The following is a 25,189-nucleotide window of genomic DNA, read 5'->3' as shown; positions in this document are numbered from 1 at the left end:
AAAGCAAAAACCAAATTTAAAACATCCTTTTATGTGGGAAAGACCAAGGAACTAACATTTTCATGTGCTCTAGAGACCATCTACACAGTACTTTCAAAATAAGCCAAGTAACTGTGAAACATGCCATTCCCTAAAACATCTATTCTAAGTTAAAGAATGGGCTCTGTTAAAATATGTCTTGATTTTAATGTATATTATATATAAATCACCAAAAATTATTGTATTCCAGACTGGCAGAATAAAATACAGCTGAATTTTACAATCTTGGCTTGCTAAAATCCTTTGGAGACTTTATGGATAATGATTCTAAATTCATCTAAATTCATCTAATTTATTCTAGGCTCCAAAGCTTGCTTTTAAGCCCAAAGTGAAATCAAGTTCATTGCCTAGTGTGAAAGGATTAAGGGATAATGTCATTTCCATTGCCCCCTCTCCTGTTCTTGGCTATGAAAAGCAGCAAAATGTACACATTTATCCTAGAGCTTCATGATAAGGAAGTGCTGCAGCTGGTGGATTTTACTGCTTAATAGATGCATTTAATTTGGAATCCAGGTATTGAGTGCAAAGATTTCTACTATAGTGGTTCCCAAAGTGTGGTTCCTGGAGCACAGCATCAGCATCACCTGGGCACTTGTTGGAAATACAAATTCTCAGGCTTTACAGCTAACTTACTGAATTGGAAATTCTGGGGGTGGAGATCAGACTTATTTCATATAATCCTCCCAGTGATTCCATTTGAGAAACACTTTTTTTGGCAGCACAACTAAGCCATCAAACACAAAGACAAGTCTACTACTGAGAACAGTAAGAGGTACCTTCTTAATAACACATTCTAGTCCATTAAGGGAGTCCTACCTTAACTTCACGTGTAACATAAATTCCATTTCTTCTTCAACAGAGGAGATACAGGACTGTGTTACTAAACTCTAATATAGAAGTAACTTTTCCTGGGATTGTCAGACATTAAGTACCCTTTGATCTTCTCTTCAGGCTAAATAATCCCAGTTCCTTTAACTTTTACTTATAATCACTTCCTATAAGATACTTAGCACTTCTTAAAACTCATTGCCAATCTCCAGAATAAAGTATAACCTTATTTTATCGTTCAAATGAAAATATTTCCTGTCATAGGAAAACAGAAACTAATGCCATATGACCTAGGTTTCTTATATTCTACCTGTTTTACAAGACGTACTTCTAAAAATATCAAACTTCAGGTCTGTCCTTTCTAGATATTCCAATTCTTCCTCCTCATCTGTGTTCTTTTTCCCAGTAAAAAGTTTTAGTTCATTGTAAGGTCACTAAGTATTTCACGTATATTGCATTAAACATCCTGATCCTCATCTGTCCTATTAAGTGTGAATTGGCCAGATGGATATTCCTCTGACTCTCTCCTGAGCAGGTTTTAGTTAATTAAAAATGATTATTTTTACTACATATTTTATGTATCAGCCAGATGTTACCTGTGGTCATTTCTAAAAAGGATCATTTGGTGGTGGTTGTAAAATACATATTTTCTTTGGGAGGCAAAACTCCTGAGTGTGATCAGGAAAATAAATGTAGAAATTGATTTCACCTCATACCTTTTTCCTAGCACCAAAATGGGCATAACATTTCACTGTCTTGGAAGGTAAGATCTACTCAAATTATTTCTTCTTATTTATACCTCTGCACTGTGGCCCTATTTATGATGTGTACAATATCAGGTTGATGGAAGAAAAATTAATGCTGGTTTCTCTCTGTACTAGAAGTGTAAGTTAATTTTTCCAAAGAAACAGATTTGGTTTCTATAAGACATGTATGTATGACATAGCAAACTGTTCTGCTCAGAGACTGTGTTCTGTTGTTGTGAGGATGCACTTCCAGATATCTGAACAGTCCCCACTGCTACCACAGGTCTCTTTACAAACTATTTTTCATGTGAACCAATTTGTCTGAATTTCTCATTAGTGCTGAAATAATCCAGAATGAGGCAAGAATACTTTAATTATAAAACTGTTTTGTGACTGCACGTCATCTCCTCTCCATGTGTATACAAATTAGAATCCAAACAAGTCCCCATGTCTTTTTCTTCCTTAAAGTAACATTCAACCTTTAAAAAAAAAAAAATCAGTTCTAGAGATCATCCAAAATTCAGAGATTCTAACAGATGAAATCAACCATGCTATCACACTATCACTTAGGCTAGATTGAGAAGGTTGGTCTCTAAAACACCATTTCGAAGACTCCTAGAGGCAAAAGTGAATTTCTTGTAAGTCTTAAGTTCACATGCTGACAAACATATTAGGTATAGCAGGGCACATAAACAAGCAAGAAATTTTCAGTTCCAAAGACCAGGGTATGTGTTGTAAAATATTTCATCATGTGGTGGGGATGTACGTTCTGGCATCAGCTCTGACATTCTATGTGACCTTGCACAAGTGACTTCTCCACTCTGCTTCTTTTCTCAATGTAAAAAAAGACAGTGTTGAACTAGATGTTCTCTAAAGTCTCTTTATGCTCCCAAATTATATGACTGATTGTTTCAAAAATAACTTTAAAGCTTAATATGCTTTACTGAACAACTGCAACAAGGCAGGGTGCTTTTATTAACTTAGAAGCTTTAAACACAGAACATGGAAGGTCATTTTCTGATTGTATAAAGCATCTGATCCCAATGTTCTGAAGTATACAAATCAGCTTGTAGTAAATCATAGTCACCTCAGAAATGACCTCTTCCTCTTATGTTTTCATAGCAATCAACATTAATGAGGGTGTTCCTATTAAAGTCATCTGTGTTACATTTGATTTCAAGAGCCAGGTAAGGATGGGCAGACATTCTCGGATGAAGAGCCCCACAGTCCTTGGAATAAATTTTCCCCCCAAATATAACATTACTTACCTTTAGAACAGGCCATGCTCATCAGCCTCTAATAGGTCTGAGGGACTCACTAGTCTTAATTTCCTATGTGAATCTGTAATTGTCCATAGAGGTCAATTTCAGTGGATGCCTCATATAAATTAAAATTGGAGATAATGATTCCTGTTCACTTGATCAACTAAAATGAGCAGCTGGGTTTAATGGGAGGAAAACAGAAACCCCTGTGAACTGGAATAGCTTCAAAGGTGATAGACTATAATTATTTTTCTGTAATGTTTCTTCTCCAAAGGTGACTGGCCAATGCACTGGTGGGCACCTGGGCTAGAATATTGTGAGGCTGGATATGGCGTTCGGAGCCACTGACCATATCCAAAGGCACAAGTCAAAAGGTGGCATCCTGCTAAGGCACTGGGGAAAAACAGAATTTATTTTCTGTTCTTATTTTAGTCATTTCATTTACAGTTAGAGAGGTGCTCTGAGGGACTTGCTAAATTGTCTCCCGAGAGGCAAATTCTAATTTAGATAAGTACAAAAGTGTTTTCTCTTTTTAGCCATAAAACATTTTCTTGAATTTGTTCTAATTATCCTTAGGATAATATAATTTTAGGTCTGAAAGAACTTTGATATCATTTGCTCCAACCCATTGACTTTACAGATGAAGAAACTGAGGTCAAGAGATGTGAATTGACTGGACCAAGGAGTCAAAGTCAGAAAGAGGGAGAGTTCAGGCTAGAATTCAGCAGGTGAGAAGATGAAACCAAAACAGACTTCCAGTCCAGGTTTTTGCTTATGAGCAACTAGAGAGCCATTCAGGGAAGAAAAAGACTCTCCTGATGAAAATCACCATTCAAAGAAACACATTCTGTAACGTGGTAGAGGTGCTAGCAAGCAGAATCTCCAGAAGAGCGAGGCTGGGACAGACAGAGAGCAAAAAAGCCAGCCACCATGAGGTAAATTACCGTCCCCTCAGCTGATGGGGAGCTCTGTTTATATACACCTGACTATGTGTACCGAGGGACAGGGAGACATGGGGGTGACTGCACGCACTTGGGAGCCAGCCTGTCTGCTTGGGCTTGATTTTTAACTCTGCTAATTTTGAGCAACCTTTGGCACGTTGCTTAAATTCTTTGTTCCTCAGTCCCCTATCTGTATAAAAGGATGATTACATCAGTACTTACCGCTATAAGAATCAAAACCCTTACTGTATTTACCTTACTATTATGAGGATTAAATCAGAGTTAAATAAATTGATATATGTACAGCTTATTACATAGCAAGTGCTGTTAATATCTACTGTTTTCCTCCATTCACTATACCAGAAAATTTGAAGAATTTCAGAACACATACATAAGTTGCATTCATTAATAACGTATTGGGGTGTTTTACAGATACATACCCAAGGAATCAACTACAGAGATTCAGAGACTCACTGATTAAACCTTTTTATGTTTAATGGATTATTTTTTCATTATGTATTGTAACAATTTCAAGTTTTTTAAAAAAATAAACTATAGGAACTTTATTATTTTAAAAATTTTAATGATATTCATAGTTGTATATCACAATGCCAGAAATTTCATTAGCACAACAATTAATAAAAGCACATATCCACGGCAAAAATGAAAGATGAGTTTTCACGGCAGAAATTAGTGCTGAATCAGTGACTCCTGAAGTCGTTACAGCAGCACTTGCGAGATGTTGCATTTTCCTCTGCTAGGGCACACTGCTTGGGCAGTTTAATATTGTTTTTTTCTCCCTTAGAATTTGATGTTATCAAAGCTACCATTAACATTTTACTTAAAGTTTTTAGGAGAAACTCTTCACAAAGTTAATAGTGCAGATCTTCTAGTAATTATTTCAGATGTGCCTGAAATGAGTACCACATGTGGATGAGTTTGCTTTTTCCATTCCATTCTTTAAGTTCGGTAGAAATTTTAAAGAGAGGAATGCCAGTTACCTATTGCCCAATTTTTTAATTAAATAATTTTAGCAATTATGTGGAAAAATAATTTTTAAACGTTGTCGTAAAGAACTTTTCTGGAACTGGTGACTAATTTAAGACATTGGAAGATCATGATAAGCTGCATATCTTCCAGTCACATGATGGTAAATCTGTGAGGAAAAGCAGAGTTTAATTAACAATCATTCTATAATTATACACATCAGTTAATAATTATACTATCAAATAATAATGAATAGTTTTAACGAACATTTCATTAGAAAGCCTCACTAGTATGTGCTTCAGCAGAATCTCCACCCTACTCACTTCTGATGGTGGTTTGCTTGGAAGAGGATTGGGTAGGATGAGGTCAATCAGATGAGTTTTTATCTCCAGTTCTCAATTTGACTTTTCAATTCCTTTCTCAAAAAACACTTGTTAATTTATTCCAAAGACAGAGATGATTACTCACCTGCCTCTCAATGTCCGAAAGCAGAGTACTGGCACCTATTCGAAAGAGTTCTGGCTTCAGCCACTCATCTCCAAGCTCCTCCTTTACAAGAGAGAGCCAAGCAAGGGAATCCTTTGCACTGCGGATGCCTCCTGCTGGTTTAAACCCTATCTAAATGGGAAGGCACAGAATAGTACAATCTTTATTGTTATTGGATTTCTTTTAAAAATAGTACTATGTTTATCAGAGTCTTGATTCTCTCTCTCCCTCTTTTGTTGAAAAAAAATCTTTTCACTTCATCCAGTGAAAGGGCTTAGATCAGTGACTCATGCTCATCCACACTACAAAACAACTTTTCCAAGATTTTTGGAAGAATGTCACTACTTCCGAACAGACACTAGTGAGGGTTAATAACTCTCATTAACATTCCACTTATTGAAAAGTCATAAACCTCAACCATCTAGACTATAGCTGTGAACCTGGAATAAACAAGGAAGGTGTCAATAAATAGGAAAACAGATCACAAAAGCCCACTCATTCTACATTTCCACAAGTAAGCCTGTAGAGTCACTTCTCAGCCTTCATCTTGAGGTTCAGAAGACACGTGCATTTAAAATCAAAGGACAGAATCAGCAAGGCTGCAAGGTTACCCTAATCAAACGGGCAGCAAAAAAGCAAGGAAAGTTGACAGTTTTAATCAATTTAACTGTGGGATTTTTTTTCTAAGTTGCAGGCACACACGGTTCTAAAAAGCTGGCATACCAGTTACATAAGGGCAGTAGAAAAACATCGTGAGGGGCTCCTCATAGTCCAGTAGTCTTTAAGGTTGACCACAACACAGCCGAATTCAGCCAATATCTGATATTCGTAAACGATGTCCCTGGATCCATTAGGAAATGAAAGATATGTTCCATATACAATAAAACTCTGATTATCTGGATTTACATGTTTCAGGAGCCTGACTATCCCGTAGAGTCGGGAATCTGTAGATGGTAGTGGTCAAAACAACACCTCAGAGCCTGAGTACTAAATCGCGCACATTTTATCACTCAGGGCTGTGATTGGTTGCACCAGCAGATGACTGCTAACAGAATGCTAGAGAAGAGAGACATTAAATGAATATAGTCTATTATCAACTCAAGCAGGAAACCTTACAGTTTAATCCAAACTCCACCATTCCCTGGCCACACCACACCCAATCAATATTTAAGTCCTGCCAAATCTACCTCCTTACCTTCCTTACCCCCCAATATGCACACTTTCCACTGCACTCTCACTTATTTCAGTTTAGACCCTTATCAATTATCATAGGAAATATCAGTAAAAGTCTTTGAACTGGTTTCCCTGCCTCAATTACACAACGTCACACAACTAAGCAGTAGCAGTGCACGGATTCCAACCATATCTGCTATTACTCTGGAGCCCAAGCTATGACTCTGTAAGGTAGCAGGGGGGTTAAGTAGGATGAGGTTATTTGTTGAGAAGAAGCCAAAAAAATCAATTAGTTGATACTAGCATACATGTTAACCACAGGAGCATTTTTGTCAATTAGGCAGTGCTTCTTACAGATTTTCTATACAGTTCAGTTTGTGTCAGCAAGTCTGTTTCCAGAGAGGTTCTAACATAAGTTTATCCTTTTTTTTTTAAAGAGAGAGAATATGGAAAACATAAATCTGCAATGAAATCAGTTATGAAATATTAAATCTCTGCTTCTCAGGAGTGACACTAATCATGGTCTGGAAGGTAGCCTATCACATTTTAAAACACCCTTAAATCAATGACGTAGAAACTTTATAGTCTAAGGGCTGCCCAAGCAACTTGTCAACAACCCGAAAGGCTGCATCTGATTTGCAAACACATACACAGAACCTCTTATTTTGAAATCAAATATGATTAAATGAATACAATTTGGCTTGTACCTGTCTTTTTCTTAATAAAACTAGGATGGACTTATTTACTACCAAGGAAAAGAATCAATACAATCAAAAAGAAAGGACTGAAAGACAGCAAAGTGTCCCTCCCTTTGTACTCTGGCTTGGAACACTGAGCACTTAAAAATTTCATTGACATTCTTTGCTTGTTGTCTAAGAGCTCTCCTGAGAAGGGACATACTCATTTTTCCATTCCTAGCATTTAACACAGGTTAACATGGCACATGGTTAACTACCCAATAAATGTTTGTTGAGAACAAAACAGAATTAGGTCCCCAGTGGCAGGTCTGAACCCTGGCAATGGAACTTAATGCAAACAGATGCCTGAAGACTACGCCAGACCCAAAACCACCAGGGATGCGGGCCCAGGCATCTATAAGTATGAAAAGCTTCACATTTGGTTTTGATGTTCTTTGGCTAAGAATGAGAATCACAATCAAATGAGTGGTGGTAGTTTCAACTGAGGACCAAAGATAGATTTATCATTTTTACAGCATATTTAAACAAAAAATCTTTTAACTTATTTGGATCGTTGCAGAAAGGATACCAGGTAGAGGTTATTCGAGTTGGGTCAGCTTTCTCATGTAGGTCACAATACGTATTTATCCTATTCGTAATTAAGATGTGAAGTTATTCTAAGTGAGAAAATTCTGGAAGGAGTTTATTCCCTCTAATAAAACAGTATATTAAAAGTCACCTATTCCAAAATAAACTGAAGCTACACTTACATATAAAGTCATCACATCCAATGGACAAAGGATTAAAGGTCTTTTTTGGGTTTCTATTCGGCAGAAATCAAGAGACTGGATTTAAAAGAAATCAAGAGACTGGACACTCTCAGGAAGGGAAAGTGTCATTAAACACACACACACACCTTTCTCTCCAGTCATGTAAAAAAAATCCGTTGAGATAATTTGCAGCTAAACAAATAACTTGAGATGAAAAGGAAAATCCAAACTAATTTTTAAAAAAGCACCTCATACGCATTTTTCAACTTCATGTTTCAAAAAATATGTATTATTTTTTGAAAAGCTGACAAAAGCTAGTATACACCCTCCTCAGCTTAACAGTCTTCCGAAGAGCACATCCAACTGCTATAAAACGCAAAAATTGATATTTAATTCAAGAGCTATATAACGTCTAGCTACCTTTTCCCTGCTGTTTCACAGCATTTCATTATTTTGTTTAATAAGTTCATCTCCTCGAGAATTTTCTCTTCACCTCATATTATTAAAAGTAATAAGTTTTTCTGGACCGGGGGTTTCCCAACAGAAAAACCAATTTATGTGTGTCCTTCAATAATGACAGGAAAAGATTATTTCCCATTATATTGCATACTTTTCATATCACCACCACAGCTTATCATTCAATAAATGTTACTCTGCAATTCTTTCCATTCCTCAAGGAAGTTTAATTTCTGCATTAACCTGTTTTCACTGGCCAATGCCTTATGAGAAAGCCTCTGTGTTGCAGCAGAATTAGTTCGTTAAAGAACCCATTTAGGAATCTCTTGTCAGTGACAAAATTGTCTTCGGTTAACAAAAGGACATAAAGTGAGTTTACATCTTGATCACACATACTCACTCCCACACTCACAACTCACTTTCTGTTAATCACAATTTTTCTCCATCAATGTGTTCTTTTATAATGAAAGGTAAATTAAACATTTATCTTAATAAAGGTAATTCATTCACAACTTCTCCATATAAAGACAGTTATTGTGGCTGTAACTAGTATTATAAATAACATTATCTTTACGCTAAAGAAAGATTTGCTGGCAATAATATACCTTGTTTCCAGTTTTCCAGAAAAAATCTCTAATGGCCCGTAGCATTACTATCGCTACTGGGAAGGTGGCATTTACTGTTTCTTTTCCAGTAGAGGTCTTAATAAAATCGGATCCTAAAACAAAAAGAAGAAAAACTCCATGTTAATTAAAGATTTTTTTTTACACTTTTGAGTCAGTGGGAGAAATGAGTTGTGTAAATTTTTTCCCGAAGAAACTCAATGTTATTTTTCATTAATTATTGGAAAAACTAGAACCAAAATCTCCCTTTAAAATAATTATGTCCATACTTTTTCCCCCTTGCCATCACTATATTAGGCACCAAATATATTCTCACTGACCTCTGATACGTTTGCCTCCATATTTCCACAATGCCAATTACAATCAAGTTGGTTCATTTAATACATAACTGAGATGAATAAAAACAATTTTATGCCCTATGCTTAATATTATACATCATAACATTTTACTACAAAACTGGAGTGCCTACTCATTTTCTCCTAATTTGCTCATGCTTAATGAAAAGTACACAATATACAGTTGTGACAGCTCAAGAAGAATCACCATTAGCTGATTTCTATTGCATTGTTCATTAATGAAAGAACTGTCTTCCAACCAGATTAACATTTCCATGAAAGACACCATGCTATTTCATACCTTGCAAATATCTTAAACAACTTCCTTCCTTCAAATGTATCTTAAACCTATTAATGTAGTTTAACAGAATAACACAAGGAGACAAAGAAATGATCACAGTAGTTAATATTCATTGAGTGCCATGCGTTATGAATCTAGGTGCTTTACAAGTATTAATTCAGTCAATACCTGTATGAGCTAAAAATAGAGATCATAGTAATATGATCTCTACTTTTAAAGAGGAAATTGAGGCACAGAAAAGTTAAGTAAGTTAGCTGAGATCACACAGTAAATGGAACGGTAGGATTTTAACCAAAGTAATCTAGCCTAAACAATACATCACAGTGTCTCCAATAAATTTATCTAGGTTCACACAGTCAGATAGCCAAACAAAGAATACATCTTTCATGTGTTACAAGGCCCTGAAATTTAGTCAATGTGGAAGATGTACCAGCAGTATGGGCACTACCACAGGTTGTTAAAATTGCATACTCTCAGGCACTACACCAGACCAACTAAATCAGAATCTAACATAACTGAAGTTCCTAGGTGATTTGTGTGCAAATTCATGGCCCTAACCTATGGAATCTATGGCACCATACCTAAAACAAGTCTCTGAGATCTTCCCAAAGTCCATTAATGAAGACAAAGATACAAGTTGAAGTGGCCAATAGACCCAAAGAAACACACCTTTTTTAAGCACACTGTGTATAAGGCATATGGAAAAATATAAAAACAAAAAATTCAAGACCTTGCCCTCAAAACCATACAATGTAGACACGGGTGGAGATGAAACGTGAACCCGCATAATCACCAGATGAGCTAGAAGTCAGGAGATCTGGTTTCTAGCTCTGGCTCTGATAGTCACCTTTGAAATTCCATCCCCTTACATTCCTCATTTGTACGATAGGTCTAAGAAATTCCTACTTGCTTCATAGTATTACACAAAGCATCAAAAGGGACAATCGCATAGCAAGCACTTTGAAAACTGTCAATTATTATACAAATAGAAATGAAGCAAGGACTTAGGTAGGACTTCAATCTGCACAAATTCCCTGGACACTGATGCATCAGAGCAGGTCATTGGAAGCCTTCATTTCTTTGGGTCTGTAGGCTGCCTGGGAGAAAGTGGAGACATGACTACCATGCATGCATTTGTTCAACAAGTATTTACTGAGTACTACCATGTGCCAGACTCTGCTCTAAAGATGCTGGGAATAGAGCAACCAATGAACAAAAAAGTTCCTGCCTTTGTGAGCAGGTGTTCTAGAAGAGAAAGACAATAAAGAAACAAATGTCAAGTGGAGATAAGTTCTATGGAGAAATATAACACAATGTCATGAGATAGAGAGTGATGGAGTTGGTGAGGGGCAGCTATATTTAAAGAGTTATCATAACAGCATCTCTAATTAATGAAATACAAATAGAGACTGAATGAAGGAAATGTGGGGATACAGCATTACAGGTAGGAAAACAAAGTGTAAAGGCCTTGAGCTAGGCATATACTAAGTTCATTAATATATGCATGGATGAACAGACTATAGAACTGATGCCTGATGCCTACAACATCAGAAATGAGATAATCAAAAAGAAGAGATTAAAGCCTCCACATAGATGTAAGAAGGTGAGGGAAACATCCCTAAAGAATCCATAATGATATCAAGATGTGTTTTTCTAATATGTGGCATCTTTTGATTCACTAGAAGGCTTTTGGGCATAATAATGGGTATCACCTAAATTATGTTAAGCATCTTGGAAGAGAAGATTAAGACAGAAGACCAAGGCTACTGGCTGGACGTGGTGGCTCACAACTGTAATCTCAGTACTTTGGGAGGCCAAGGCTGGCGGATCACAAGGTTGGAAGTTCAAGACCAGCCTGGCCAACATAGTGAAACCCCATCCCTATTAAAAATACAAAAAAAATTAGCCGGGCATGGTGGTGGGTGCCTATAGTCCCAGCTACTTGGGAGGCTGAGGCAAGAGAACTGCTTGAACCCAGGAGGTGGAGGTTGCAGTGAGCCAAGATTGTGCCACTGCACTCCAGCCTGGGCAACAGAGTGAGACTCCATCTCAAAAAAACAAAACAAAAAAGACCAAGGCTACCTTTGGAGGTCTAAAAACAAGGCATGATCTCTTAAAAACCACACCATCTAAAGTTAATCAAAAGAGCCAAACTCCTTCAGAAGGGCGGGGTGGAGACTCTCTTTCTAATATATTTGGGAGAGCAAAGCAGAAGATCTACTATGGCAGCAACAGTAGCCCAGCAGTAGCTACAGTGGCCCATACATTATCTGCATGTCTATGCCCCTTTCTGGACATTTAGGGGCAGGTGCTGCATCTTTCTTATACTCTTCTGTATCCTCAGAGCACGACACACAGGAGGAGCTCAATAAATAATTTCTAGATGGATAGACACAGCTACCCAGAAAAAGAAAACTACAATATTTTCCACCTTTAACTGACTAATGAAGAAGGGAAAATAATCTTGTGTTTCATTCCAGTCCCAGTAACAAAACTGGGCTGGTGGCTCAGAACAAAATAGTTTATTTTTAAATAATCTTTTAGTTTTAGAACAAATTTCAATATACAAAAAAATCACAGCGATAATACAGAGTTTCAATATACCCCACACCCAGTTTTCTCTATTATTACTATCTTATATAATGATGGTACATTTGTAACAATTAAGGATTGTTGTTGATATACTATTAACCAAAGTCTACACTTTAAATTTTTTTAGTATGACTCAATAACCAATCCCATCTAGCATACTACATTTGTCAGGTCTCCATAGATTCCTCTTGGCTGTGATAGTTTCTTAGATTCTTCTTATTTTATTTTGATGATCTTGACAGTTTTGAAAGTACTGGTCAGTATTTTGCAGAATGTCCTTCCCTCAACTGGGATTTGTTAAATGTTTTTCTCATCACTGGACTGAGGTTATAGGTTTGGGAAGACCATAGAGGGAAACTGCTATGTTAATCACATTATGTCAAGGGCACATACTAGCACCATGATTTACCACTGTTGATGTTGACCATGAGCACCTGGCTGAGGTAGTTAGTGTTGGCTCGGTTTCTCCACTGTAAAGCTAATCTTTTCCCCCCATTTTTCATACTGTACTCTTTGAAAAGAAGTCATTATTGGTATCCCACACTTAAGGAGTGGGAAGTTATAAGCCACCACCTCGAGGCGGGGCTTGGCTACATAATTACTTGGAATTTTTTATATGGGAAGGTTTGTGTCCTGTCCATTTTAAAATTTACAATAATTTACTTAATATCAGTATTCACTTGAAGATATTTATTTTACACTTGGGTTTATAATCCCACACTACCTTATTTATTTTATTGTTCACACAGTTCCCGCTTTGGCCACTGGGAGCTCTTTCAGTTGCTTCCTATATCCCTTTGCATCATGTGGATTTTTCTGTTTTTTAAGCACTTACTTTCTGAGACTACAAGATGCTCAGGGCTTATCTTGTGTGTTTTCTGCACCAGTCCTGGTATAAGCCATTTCTCCAGTGAGCCCTGGCTCCTTTTACTGAGAATGGTATTGGAAACCACTATATGGGTGCTAGGTATGCTCACTGCTGCTCTAGTGTTCTTGCTTTTAGCTCTCTCAGCTGACTGAGCAGGGAAATATATCTGTGTATATTAACCCATTTATATACACATATCTGTAAATATGTGGAATCCATGGATATTGGGTGCTTCTGCAAATAGTTTTCTAAATTTCAAATTCCAATTTTACACTGCTGCTAGACAGGAAAGCAACTGAATTTTGTATATTAACCTTGCATCGTGCAACCTTGGTAAACTCATTTAGCAATTTCAGGAGTTTGTTGATTTGGGGGGATTTTCTACAATCATGTTGTTTGTAAACAAAGACAGTTTTATATCTTTCTTCTCGTACCTGTTTCTTATGGTTGTTGTAACAAGGGATCACAAACTTCGTGGCTCAAAACAACAGAAACGTATTCTCTCACCATTCTGGAGGCCAGAAGTCCAAAATAAAAGTGTCAGCAGAGCCATATACTCTCTGTGGAGACTCTAGGGATAATCTGTCCCTTGCCTCTTCTAATGGCTTTCAGCATTTCTCAGCTGCATCACTCCAATTTCTGCTTTTGTCTTCATATAGCCTTTTGTTTATAAGTCTAATCTCCCTCTGTGTCCTTCTTACACACTTGTCATGATGCCATCTAGGGCCCATCTGGATAATCCAGAATGATCACCTCACCACAAGACCTTTAAATCAATCACACCTGCAATGGCTCTTTTTCCAAAGAGGGTAACATTCACAGGTTCCAGGGATCAGGTTGTGAACCTATCTTCAGGAGTCATCATTAGCCTACCAAACTTCCTGACCTGTACACATTTTATTTCCTTTTCTTGTCTAGCTAGGACTACCAGTACAATGTTGAATAGCAGTGGTAAGAGAGAATACCCTTGCCTTATCCTTAAGAGGATCTTAGGAGGAAAGCACGCAATTTCTCAATATTAAGTATGTTGGCTGAGGTTTGTTTGCAGATGTTCTTTATTAAGTTGAAGCTATTTCCCTCTATTTCTAGTTTGCTGAGTCTTTCTTATAAATGGGTGTTGGAATTTGTCAGATGCCTTGTCAGTATCAATTGATATAATCATATGATTTTTCTTCTTTGGCTTACTGATATGGATTACATTATGTTGAACCAGACTTGCATACTTGGAATAAATCCCACTTGGTTGTGGCATATAATTATTTTTATACATTGTTGGACTCATTTTGCTAATATTTTGTTAAGGATTTTTGTATCTGTTCATTAAAGATGTTCATCTGTAGGTTTTCTTTCTAGCAGTGTCTTTATCTGGTTTTGGAGTAATGGTTTTGGACTAATTGTCTCACAGAATGAGTGTTCTCTCTTCTATTTTCTGGAAGAGATTGTGGAAGACTGGTATTATATCTTCCTTAAATGTTTGGGAGAATTCACCAATGAAGCCATCTAGAGCTGGTGCTTTCTTTTGGAAGGTTATAAATAGTTTTTAGTAATTTTTTAAATTTTTAAATAAATAATTTTATATTATATAATTAAAATATTTTATATATTTACATAAATGTGTAAATATATTTATAATTTATGTAAAAGTCACATTAAATATTTTATAAAAGAAATTAAATTTAATATAAATAATTTCTTTAATAGATATAGACCTATTCAGACTATTTCTCCTTGTGAGTTTTGGTTATGTCTTTTGAGGATTGACCCATTTCACCTAAGTTATCAAATTTGTGAAAATAGAGCTGTTCATACATTCCTTTATTATCCTTTCAATATCCATAGGAAGAGGAGATGACCCTTCTTTCATTTCCGATATGGGTAATTTATGTCTTTTCTCTTTTATTCTTGATTAGCCTAGCTAGCTGTTTACCAATTTCCCGGGGGTGGGGGGGAAGTAGCTTTTATTAAAAAAAAAAATTCTCCGTTGTTTTTGTTTTCAATTTCATCATTTCTGCTCTCATTTCTATTTCTCCTGTTTGCTTTAGGCTTAAATTGATCTTCTTTTTCTACTTTCCTAAGATGAAAGCTTCCATACTGACTTTAGATTATTCTTTTCTAATATATGCATCTAATGCCATACATCTCTTTCTAAGCGCTGCTTTTGGAACATCCTACAAATTTTGGTGGTGTATTTTTATTTTCATTTAGTTCAAAGTATTTTAAAATTTTTCTTGAGACTTATTTGACCCATACGTCATTTAGGAGTGTGTTGTTTAATTTCCAAACATTTGGGGATCTTTCAGCCAACTTTCTGCTGTTGATTTCTAGTTTAGTTCCATTGTGGTCTGAGAACATACTTTGTGTGATTTTCAGTCTTTTAAATCTGTTAAGGTGTGTTTTATGGACCAGAATGTGGTGTATCTTGGTTAATGTTCCATGTGAACTTGAATATGTATTCTGCTGTTTTTGGATGAAGTTTTCTATAAATGTTAATTTGATCATACTGAATGACAGTGCTGTTCAGTACAACTATATCCTTGCTGTTATTCTGCCTGCTTCAGCCATCAGTGACTAAAAGAGGAGTTTTGAAGTTTCCAGCTACAATGGTAGATTTGTTTATTTCTTTTTTTCAGTTCTATCAAATTTTTGCCTCATATTTTGGTGCTCTGTTGCTAGGTGCATACATATATAGGATTGTTATGTCTTCCTTGAGAAATGACCCCCTCATCATTATAAAATATCCTTTTTTATCGCTGATAGTGTTCCTTTTTCTGAAGTCTGCTTTGTGTGAAATTCATATAGCTACTCCCACTTTCTTTGATGAGTGTTAGCATGGTACATCTTTCCTATTTGTTTATTTTTAACCTTCTGAGTCTTCACATTTAAAGTGGCTTTCTTATAAACAACATATAGTAGGATCTTGATTTTTTATAATCTCTATCTTCTAACTGGCATATTTAGACTACTAACATTTAAAGTAATTACTGATGTAGTCAAATTAATATCTACCATGCTTATAACGTTTCCATTTGTTGCATTTTTTTGGTTAATTTTGATACCTATTTTTCTGCCTTTCCTGGCTTAATTGAGCATTTTATATTATTCCATTTTATCTCTTCTCATATCAATCATACTTTTGTACATATTTTAGTGACTGCACTAGAGTTTTCAATATACATTTTTAACTAATCTAAGTCCATCTTCAAATAACACTATACCACTACATAGGTACTGCAGGTACCTTTTAACAAAGTATTCCCAATTCTTTCTTCCTGTTTCTTACAACACGGCTATCATTCATTTCAGCTTACCTATCTGGTAATATAACAACTCAATAAATTTTTATATTATTACTTTAAACTGTTATTTTCTAAATCAGTTAAAAATTTATTTTTATTTTTCATTTACTCCTTCTCTAATGTGCTTCCTTTTTAAATGCAGATCAAAGCTTCTGATCTATATAAGTTTTCTTCTTCCTGAGAAACTTGTTTTAACATTTCAGTGTAATAAGAGTGGATTACAGCTGACAGAGCTAAAATACACAGGCTCTCTGAAGCCTTGGGAAGCTTTGCTGGCAATGAATTACTTCAGTTTTTGTTTGTCTGAGCTCCTTCAATTTAGAAAAACAGCTTCATTGAACACAGAAATCCATATTGTTGGGTTTTTGTTTTTGCTTTTTTATTTAAACCCTTCTAAGTATTTCACTCCACTCACTTCTTGTTGACATGTTTTCCAATGAGAAGTCCATTGTAGTAATTTTTTCTTCTAAACGAAAAGTGTTTTCTTTCTCTGGCTTTTTGCAAGATTTTCTACTTGTCTTTGGTTTTCTTCAATTTGACTATAATATGTCTAGGTGCACTGTTTTTAAATACTTGTCCTACTTGGTGTTCTGTGAGCTTCCTGGATCTATGGTTTGGTGTCTCACGTCAATTTTGGAAAGTTCCTGGCCATTACTTCAAACATGTTGTCTGCTCTATTTTCTTTCTTCTTCTAGTATTCCAATTATACATCATATGTTATGCCTTTTGAAACCATCCCAAAGTTTTTGGATGTTCTATACTGTGGGGGTATTTCTTCCCAGTTTTTTCTCTTTACATTTCAGTTTAAGAAGTTTCTATTGACCTATCTTTAAGGTCACTGATGTTTTTCCTCAGCAGTTTCCAGCTTACTGATGTGCCCATCAAAAGCATTCTTCATTTTGTCCCAGTGTTTCTGATTTCTAGCATTTCCTTTCAATTCTTTCTTAGTTTCCATCTCTCTGATTATATGTGCATCTTTTTTCATGTTGTCTGTTTTTTCATTAAAGCTATTAACATATTAGTCATAGTTATTTTAAATTCTCTGTCAGATAATTCCCAAATCTATGCCATATCTGAATCTGATTCTGATACTTGTTTTCTCTATAAAGACTGAGTTTTTTTCTTGCCTCTAGCATCCAAGGTATTTTTTGTTGAAAGCTATGCATGATATATTGGGTGACATGAACAGAAATAAATGGGCCTTTGGTGTAAGGTTTTATGTTAATCTGGCAAGGAGTTTGGCTGTGTTTAAGGTTTGCTGTAGCTGCCACGGTCTTCAAATTTCTATAGTAGTCTTGTTTTTATCTCCCCTGTTTATTCTGGGCTTCCCTAAAATTCCTCTTCAGAGACCCTATGTATTTTAGCTCTGTCAGCTGTAATCTTATACTGAAACCATGTTGCTGTGGTGGTAACAGATGAGGGAGGAGTATTCTATAACTTTATTATTAAATCTCAGTCCTTCAGTGGTCCTGCGTCCCTGGGCTGTAACTGTCATAAATGTTTCTTAGCTTTTCTCCCTGCATTTTGATGAGACAGAAAGACTAGAGAGGAAACGCCCTTCTCTCAAGTGAGAAAAGACTCTTAGTATTTTGTCCTAGAGAGTAGGCTTCACTATGGGGAATATGCTGGGCATATTTCACAATGATTATCTTCTCCTTCTCCTGCCAGAGCCAAGAAGGGACCTTCTTTGGCTCTTCACTGTGAGAACCTGGTGGGGTTCTTGGAGGTAAAACCCAAAAAAGTGTGGGGGTCACACTCAGCCTCCAGTAATTTGTCAAAATTACCATTTAAGTGTTCCTACTAGGTTCTGGTTCTAGTAGCTTCTGCTCCAGGTAAGCAAATTTCAGCTGAGACGCTCAGGATTTATCTGTCTCTCTGGATTTCAAGCTGATGGTTTACCTTGTGACCTCAGGTCTTTGAAGGGTCTGAGAAAAGTCACTCATTTTCAGTTAATTCTGCTTTTTCTTGCTCTAAGGACAGGAGTGACAACTTCCAAGCTCTTTATATGTTAAAGCTGAAACTGGAAGTCCTTAAATATCAAGTCAAGCCTTTACTGTCTAGAAATTAGGTGTAGGGGGAAATAAGAATACATCTGGTACTTCAGATGTTCTGAACATTTGCTGTGATAGTCCATTCTTGCATTGCTATAAAGTAATACTTGAGGCTGGGTAATTTATAAAGAAAAGAAGTTTAATTGGCTCACAGTTCTTCAGGCTGTACAAGAATTGTTGTATCAGGATTGGCCCCTGGTAAGGGCCTTGGGAAGCCTACGATCATGGCAGAAGGCAAAGAGGGAGCACACATGTCACATGGCAAGAGCAGGAGCAAGAGAGAGAGAGGGAAGGTGGCACATTCTTTTTAAGCAACCAGATCTTGTGAGAACTCATTCATCACTAAGGGGATGGTGCTAAGACATTCATGAGGGATCTACTACCATGATCCAAACACCTTCCACTAGGCCCTGCCTCCAACATTGGGGATTACATTTTAACATGAGATTGAGAGGGGACAAACATCCAAACTATATCATTCTGCATCTGGCCTCTCAAATCTCATGTCCCTTTCACATTGCAAAACACAATAATACCCTGTCAATAGTTCTGCAAAGTCTTAACTTGTTCCAGCCTTAGCTCAAAAATGCCAAAGTCTAAAGTCCAAAGTCTTATCTGGAGATGAGTTCCTTCCACCTGTGAGCCTGTGAGAACAAAAATAAGTTATACTTTCAAGATACAATGGTGGCACAGGTGCTGGGTAAACATTACTATTCCCAAAGGGAGAAATAATCAGCCAAAAAAAGGGGGGGGGTGGGCTACAGGCCCCATGCAAACCCCAAACTCAGCAGGGCAGTCATTAAATCTTAAAGCTCCAAAATAATCTCCTTTGACTCCATGTCCTGCATCCAGGGCACACTGGTGAAAGAGTTGGGCTCCTAAGGCCTTGGAAAGTTCTGCCCTGTGGCTTTTCCATGTGGTAGTTGTAAGCTGCTGGTGGCTCTACCATTCTGGGGTCAGGAGGGTGGCAGCCCCCTTCCCACAATTCCACTAAGACAGTGCTGCAGTGGAGACTCTGTGTATGGGCTCCACCCTACATTTCCTTTCAGCACTGCCTTAGTAGAGAATTCCTGCCTGAGTACCCAGTCTTTCTGACACATCCTCTGAAATCTACATGGAAGCTGCGAGACCCCCTTCACTCTTGCATTCCATGCACCTCCAGGCTTAAAATCACATAGAAGCCAGCAAGGCTTACAGCTTGTACCCTCCACAGCAGCAGCCTGAGCTGTATCAGTTGTCCTTTCAGCTGAGGCTGGAGCCAGAGCTTCTAGGATTCTGGTGGCAGCATACTGAGGCTGTGCAAGGCAGTGGGGCTCTGGGCCTGTCCCCTAAAACCATTCTTTCCTCCTAGGCCTCTGGGCCTGTGATGGCAGGGGCTGCTTCAAAGACCTCTGAAATGCCTTCAAGGCTTTTCCCCACTGTCTTACATATGAGCACTTGGCTCCCTTTTAGTCAAGCTAATCTCTCTAGCAAGTGGTTGCTCCGCAGCCTGCTTGAATTCCTCCTCTACCACACGGAAAGGCTGCAAATTTTCCCAACTTTTATACTCTGCTTCCCATTTAAGTATAAGTTCTCACATTAAGTCATTCCTTTGCTCCTGCATGTGACTGTAAACTGTTAGAAGTAGCCAGGCCACATCACGAATGCTTTGCTGCTTAGAAATTTCTTCCTCCAGATACCCTAGTTCATCACCCTTAAATTCAAATTTCCACAGATCCCTAGGGCATGAACATAATGCAGCCAAGTTCTTTACTAGGACATAACAGGGGTGACCTTCACTCCAGTTCTCAATAACTTCCTCATTTCCATCTGAGACCTCCTCAGCCTTGACTTAACTGTCCATATTTCTGTCAGCATTTTGTCACAACCATTTAACCAGTCTCTGATAAGTTTCAAACTTTCTCTCATCTTCATGTCTTTTTCTGAGCCCTCCAAACTCTTCCAACCTCTCCATTACCCAGTTCCAAAGCTGCTTCCACATTTTCAGCTATCTTTATAGCAACACACCACTCCTGGTATCAGTTTTCTGTGTTAGTCCGTTCTTGCATTGCTACAGAGGAATATCTGAGGCTGAGTGATATGGTTTAGGTCTGTGTCCCTGCCCAAATCTCATGTCAAATTGTAACCCCCCAATGTTCAGGTGTCTCTGGTAGGAAGAGATTGGATCATGGGGGTAGATCTCCCCTTTGGTGCTGTTCTCGTGACAGTGAGTTACTACAAGATCTGGCTTAAAAGTGTGTAGCACCTCACCTCCTCTCTCTTCTTCCTGCTCCAGTCATTTAAGACATGCCTGCTTCCCCTCCCACCATGACTAAAAGTTTCCTAAGGCCTCCCCAGCCATGCTTCCTGCACAGCCTGTGGACTAATACATTGGGTAATTTATAAAGAAAAGAGGTTTAATTGGCTCACAATTCTGCAGACTGTACAGGAAGTGTGGTGCTAGGATCTGCTCCTAGTGAGGCTCCTGGGAAGCTTACAATCACAGCAGAAAGCAAAGAGAGCAGGCATGGCAGATGGCGAGAGTGGGAGTGAGATGCAGGGAGGTGTCACACTCTTTTAAAAAACCAGATCTCATGTGAACTCAGAGCAAGAACTCACTCATCACCAAAAGGGATGGTGCTAAAGCTATTCATGAAGGATCCACCTCCATGATCCAATCCCCTCCCACCAGGCCCCATCTCTAACACTGGGAATCACATTTCAACATGTGAGTTGGAGGGGACAAAAATCCAAACTATATCATTTGCCCAGTAAGTATTATGATCAATAAGAATTACAAAGGATCAGAGAAATAACTTTAGCTAGAATAATACGGGAAGGCTTCATGGAACAGATGAAATGTGTTACAGACCTTGAAGGAGAGACAAAATTTAAAGATGAGAGAGCACACATGGAAGAACACCACCATAAGAAACACCAAAAGCAAAGAAAGTACAAGGCATACCAAACAATAATGAATGAATACATCTAAGCAGTCTGTGTTGGAGGTGAGGTGGGAGGAGGGGCATATACACAGATATATGAATGTATGTTTTAGAAGATGTGACTGTAAATATCCCTTAGGAAAATATTATAGAGAGTTTTGAATCTACAGACATTGGGTTCTGTCCTTTAGGTAATGTGAGGTCTGATCACATGAAATCAGTGTTTTAAGATGCTAAATTTAGTGTCTGTATTGGATGTGTTGAGAAAGGACAATTGAGAGTCAGAGACCACAAGACATTAAAAATAGTTCAGGCATGCAGACACTGGCTATTTTTTAAGTGAGGAATAAGACCTAGCTTTAATTACACAAAATATTTTAGAAAGTACATCAGTACTTTACTACTGTCAAAAGAAAAATGGATTTTCCAATGGGACTAAGTAGGACACACTTTTGTTTTACTTCTCATTTTAATATTGCTTCCTTTGCCCTTCTGCTAAAACAAAATTACCTTAGAGAAATAAATGCTACATTTTGAATTACCAACACCACACAGCACCACAGACTGTCTTCAGAGCTCTCGTAAATCTAACATTAGCCAAGCTTACCTCTGCTCAGCTTGGGGAAAAAAATCGTATGAGAAAATATCTCAAATTACAATAGCTATCCCTATAAATGTTCTTTCATCAGTGCCCACAATTTCAACTAAATAACTAAACTAAGAGATTAAAGGGCTGAAAAAGTCAAAAGGAACACACTAAGTAGACTAATATTCAACTGTGATTAGTTGAAATTAAAATTAATAGTAAATTTATAGTATTATATTAAATCATATTTTTTATGTTCCTAATTTGAAATCTTTAGCACAATACTATTTTTGTGGTCTAAGGCAACTCAACGCTTTTCTAAGGCCTATAATTACAAGTCTCCATGGTACAGTTTCATTAAAAACTTTCATTAAACAACAGCTGCCCTTGTATATGGTCTTCTAATCAATTTGGTCAAACAGAATGACTTCTAATCAGCTGTTGATAAAAATAGAAGATGAAATTTTAATTCTAATAGATTAACCACAAACTCAACACAGTCTTCAAAATCCATCTAGCTCTATTCTCCAGTGGATTTAATGACTATTCAGCAACTCATTACTAAATAGAACAAGATGAACATTTTCCAGTTCATTAAAGAAATGTACTATGTATTTTTGCATTGTCCTCATGATTCGTTACAGGGAGTCTTAATTACAAGATAATGGATAATGGTTATTAAATGCAGACTGCAGTAATGAAGCTCTATTCATTTGCGAACCTCAGAGACTGCAAAGAGAGGAAAATAAAATTACTAGCTTCAAAAGATTAACGGATCAAATTATTATTCAATTTTCAAAATCTCATTCAGACTTCACAGAAACAAGAAGAGATTAAAAACTAGTATTAAGACCAAAGTAGTACATTTAAAAAAATAATATCTTAAGGCTATTACTGTATAATAAGCTTCAAATGTGATTATTAGAAAAACATATAGCTAACAATGGGAAAACACACATTTTTATTTCTTGAACAAATCTTATTTATGATATAGGAAGTTATTAGTAAGATCTTAAAAAGTCCATGGTGAACAGGGAAGATATATGTTACTATGCTATACAAGAACAGCACAGTGGAAGGTATTATTAACATTTTATACTTCACTAATGAAAAGTAGGATTTAAAATCAACTGCTGCTTGAGAAAGCTTGTCATTAAGTGGAATTCATGCCAACCCTATAATAAGAGCTTTTGGGTACATTATTCATTAGCATCATGTTTTCTATCACTAAGAAATTGCTGATTAAAGTTAGAAAGAGAGTTTCGTATGGTAATTCCGACACTAACTTATACTTGCAATCTGCAATGGGACACTTGAAAAAAAATTAAGCAGGGTATACAAAGATATAAGCCCTCAAATTAAAAGAGTCTTCAATATTGTATTCTTCTGTTCAACACAGGTTTGGAAATCATTTAGGGCAATATAATAAAGATGCAGTGTTATGGTTGAAGCACTGGCCAGAGTACATATGGAAGCAGAAAGCCCCTCTGGAGGTATCAATGTGATTGATACTAATACTAAATCTGGAGACTATGATTCCACAAAGACATGCTTACATGATCCAAGGATAATTAGCTACCCATGTGAGAAGGGGGGTAAAGAGAAGGAGAGAAAGAAAAGTATAAGAAGAAAAATGAAAAATTCAAATACCTGCTCTTTCCAGTGCTTTCTTCCAATCTGAATAGTAAGCTACAGAGTAATTCTCTGTCAGTCCAGTCCATCACGTTAGCAATGCAATAGAACACGATAATTAAGCAATGATGCTTGTTCAAGAATAATGGCAGTCAGAAAGAAATCACAATTTTAGAGTTGGGAAATATCTCCAATGCCCCAAAGGAAAGATTATCTCATGATAACCACATTTCTTCCGGTTGCCTTCCCCTTAATAAAAATAAAGTTGCAACCATTTAAAATAATGCAAAACAGTATGACTTAAGTGGAATACAAAGTGGGGACTCTGATTGTATAATCCTTGGTTACTGACTAGGAGAAGATTCTGCATAATTATGCAAACTCTTCAAAATATTGGTAGACGCACCTGATCAAAAGTCCTTGAGTATGTCCAATAATCAGATGTTCCCTGTCCTTTTAAAACTTAGGGTGTTCAAAATGAACTGTAGTAATGCCGGAAATAAGTTACTAATCAAAGTACATAACTTCTATTTTAGAGTGGGTTTAAGCTAACTAATCTTTCTTTCTTTTTTTTTTTTTTTTTGAGACAGGGTCTCACTCTGTCACCCAGGCTGGAATGCAGTGGTGAAATCATGGCTCACTGCAGCCTTGACCTCCTGGGTTCAAGAGATCCTCTTGCCTCAGCCCTCCACGTAGCTGGGAGTACAGGTGCACACCACCATACCAGCTAATTTTTTTGTAGAGATGGGGTTTTACCATGTTGTCCGGGCTAGTCTCGAACTCCTGAGCTCAAGTAATCTGCCCACCTCTGCCTCTCAAAGTGCTAGAATTACAGGCATAAGCCACCACACCCAACTTGTTTAATCTTTTAAACAACTGTAAGGTTTTGGGTTTTAACACATTTGGAAAAAAGAAAGGGATTATTTAATTCAAGTGTTTACAAGACCACTTCTCTAATTTTTAATATTGTATTAGTTCTCCTGAGGGTATTTTTAAATATCTACATAGAGAACAATTCAAATATGGGTTCTCCAAAATAATGCTGCACTTCTCCACTTCCCCTCCCCTTTTCTGAGTATGGCTGTCAAGGAAGGAGAGTTATGTGAAGGGAGCCCTAGAAGATTTGTAATTAAAACAAAGGGCTCTGGCTTGGAGCAATATAATAAAGATCCAGTGTTATGGTTGAAGCACTGGCCAGAGTAAATATGGAAGCAGAAAGCCCCTTTGGAGATATCAATGTGATACTAATACTAAATCTGCAGACTATGATTCCACAAAGACATGCTTACATGATCCAAGGATAATTAGCTACCCATGTGAGAAAGAGGGCAAAGAGATGGCTGCACAACTTTGTGAGAATGCTAAAAACGCCTGAAGGGGGTTCACCATAACTTCAGTTTAAAGGGTAAATTATATCTCAATTTAAAAAAAGGAACAGAGCAAGTGAGTTCACGAGGGAGAAAGGAGGAAAAAAATTGCTTAGTAAAAGTAACTACAAGGAAAAGTATCATTAGCTGACAAATGGCAAACACATATAATCAATTTGTACCTTTACTCTTTTCCCTGAACTTATATTTTAAAGTTGTTCCTAGTCTTCTCTGGACATGGTTTCCCAT

At 37.0% G+C, this 25,189-nt stretch overlaps 1 protein-coding gene across 1 annotated transcript in view; it reads right to left on the bottom strand.

Moving 5' to 3' along the window:
* Positions 1-4,378: 4,378 nt before the first annotated feature.
* Positions 4,379-25,189, bottom strand: part of DERA (deoxyribose-phosphate aldolase) — a 125,648-nt gene continuing 104,837 nt past the window's right edge. Inside the window, exons 7-9 of the mRNA XM_032159724.2 lie at positions 8,971-9,083; positions 5,272-5,421; positions 4,379-4,972 (exon numbers count right to left, since the gene is read on the bottom strand). Of these exons, the coding sequence (XP_032015615.1) occupies positions 4,916-4,972; positions 5,272-5,421; positions 8,971-9,083 (320 nt within the window). The 3' untranslated portion in view covers positions 4,379-4,915. The remainder of the gene's footprint in view (positions 4,973-5,271; positions 5,422-8,970; positions 9,084-25,189) is intronic.

Source organism: Hylobates moloch, unplaced genomic scaffold, assembly GCF_009828535.3.
Source record: "Hylobates moloch isolate HMO894 unplaced genomic scaffold, HMol_V3 SCAFFOLD_8, whole genome shotgun sequence".
NCBI classification, from domain to species: Eukaryota; Metazoa; Chordata; class Mammalia; order Primates; family Hylobatidae; genus Hylobates; species Hylobates moloch.
This window is presented reverse-complemented; position numbering and strand designations above follow the sequence as displayed.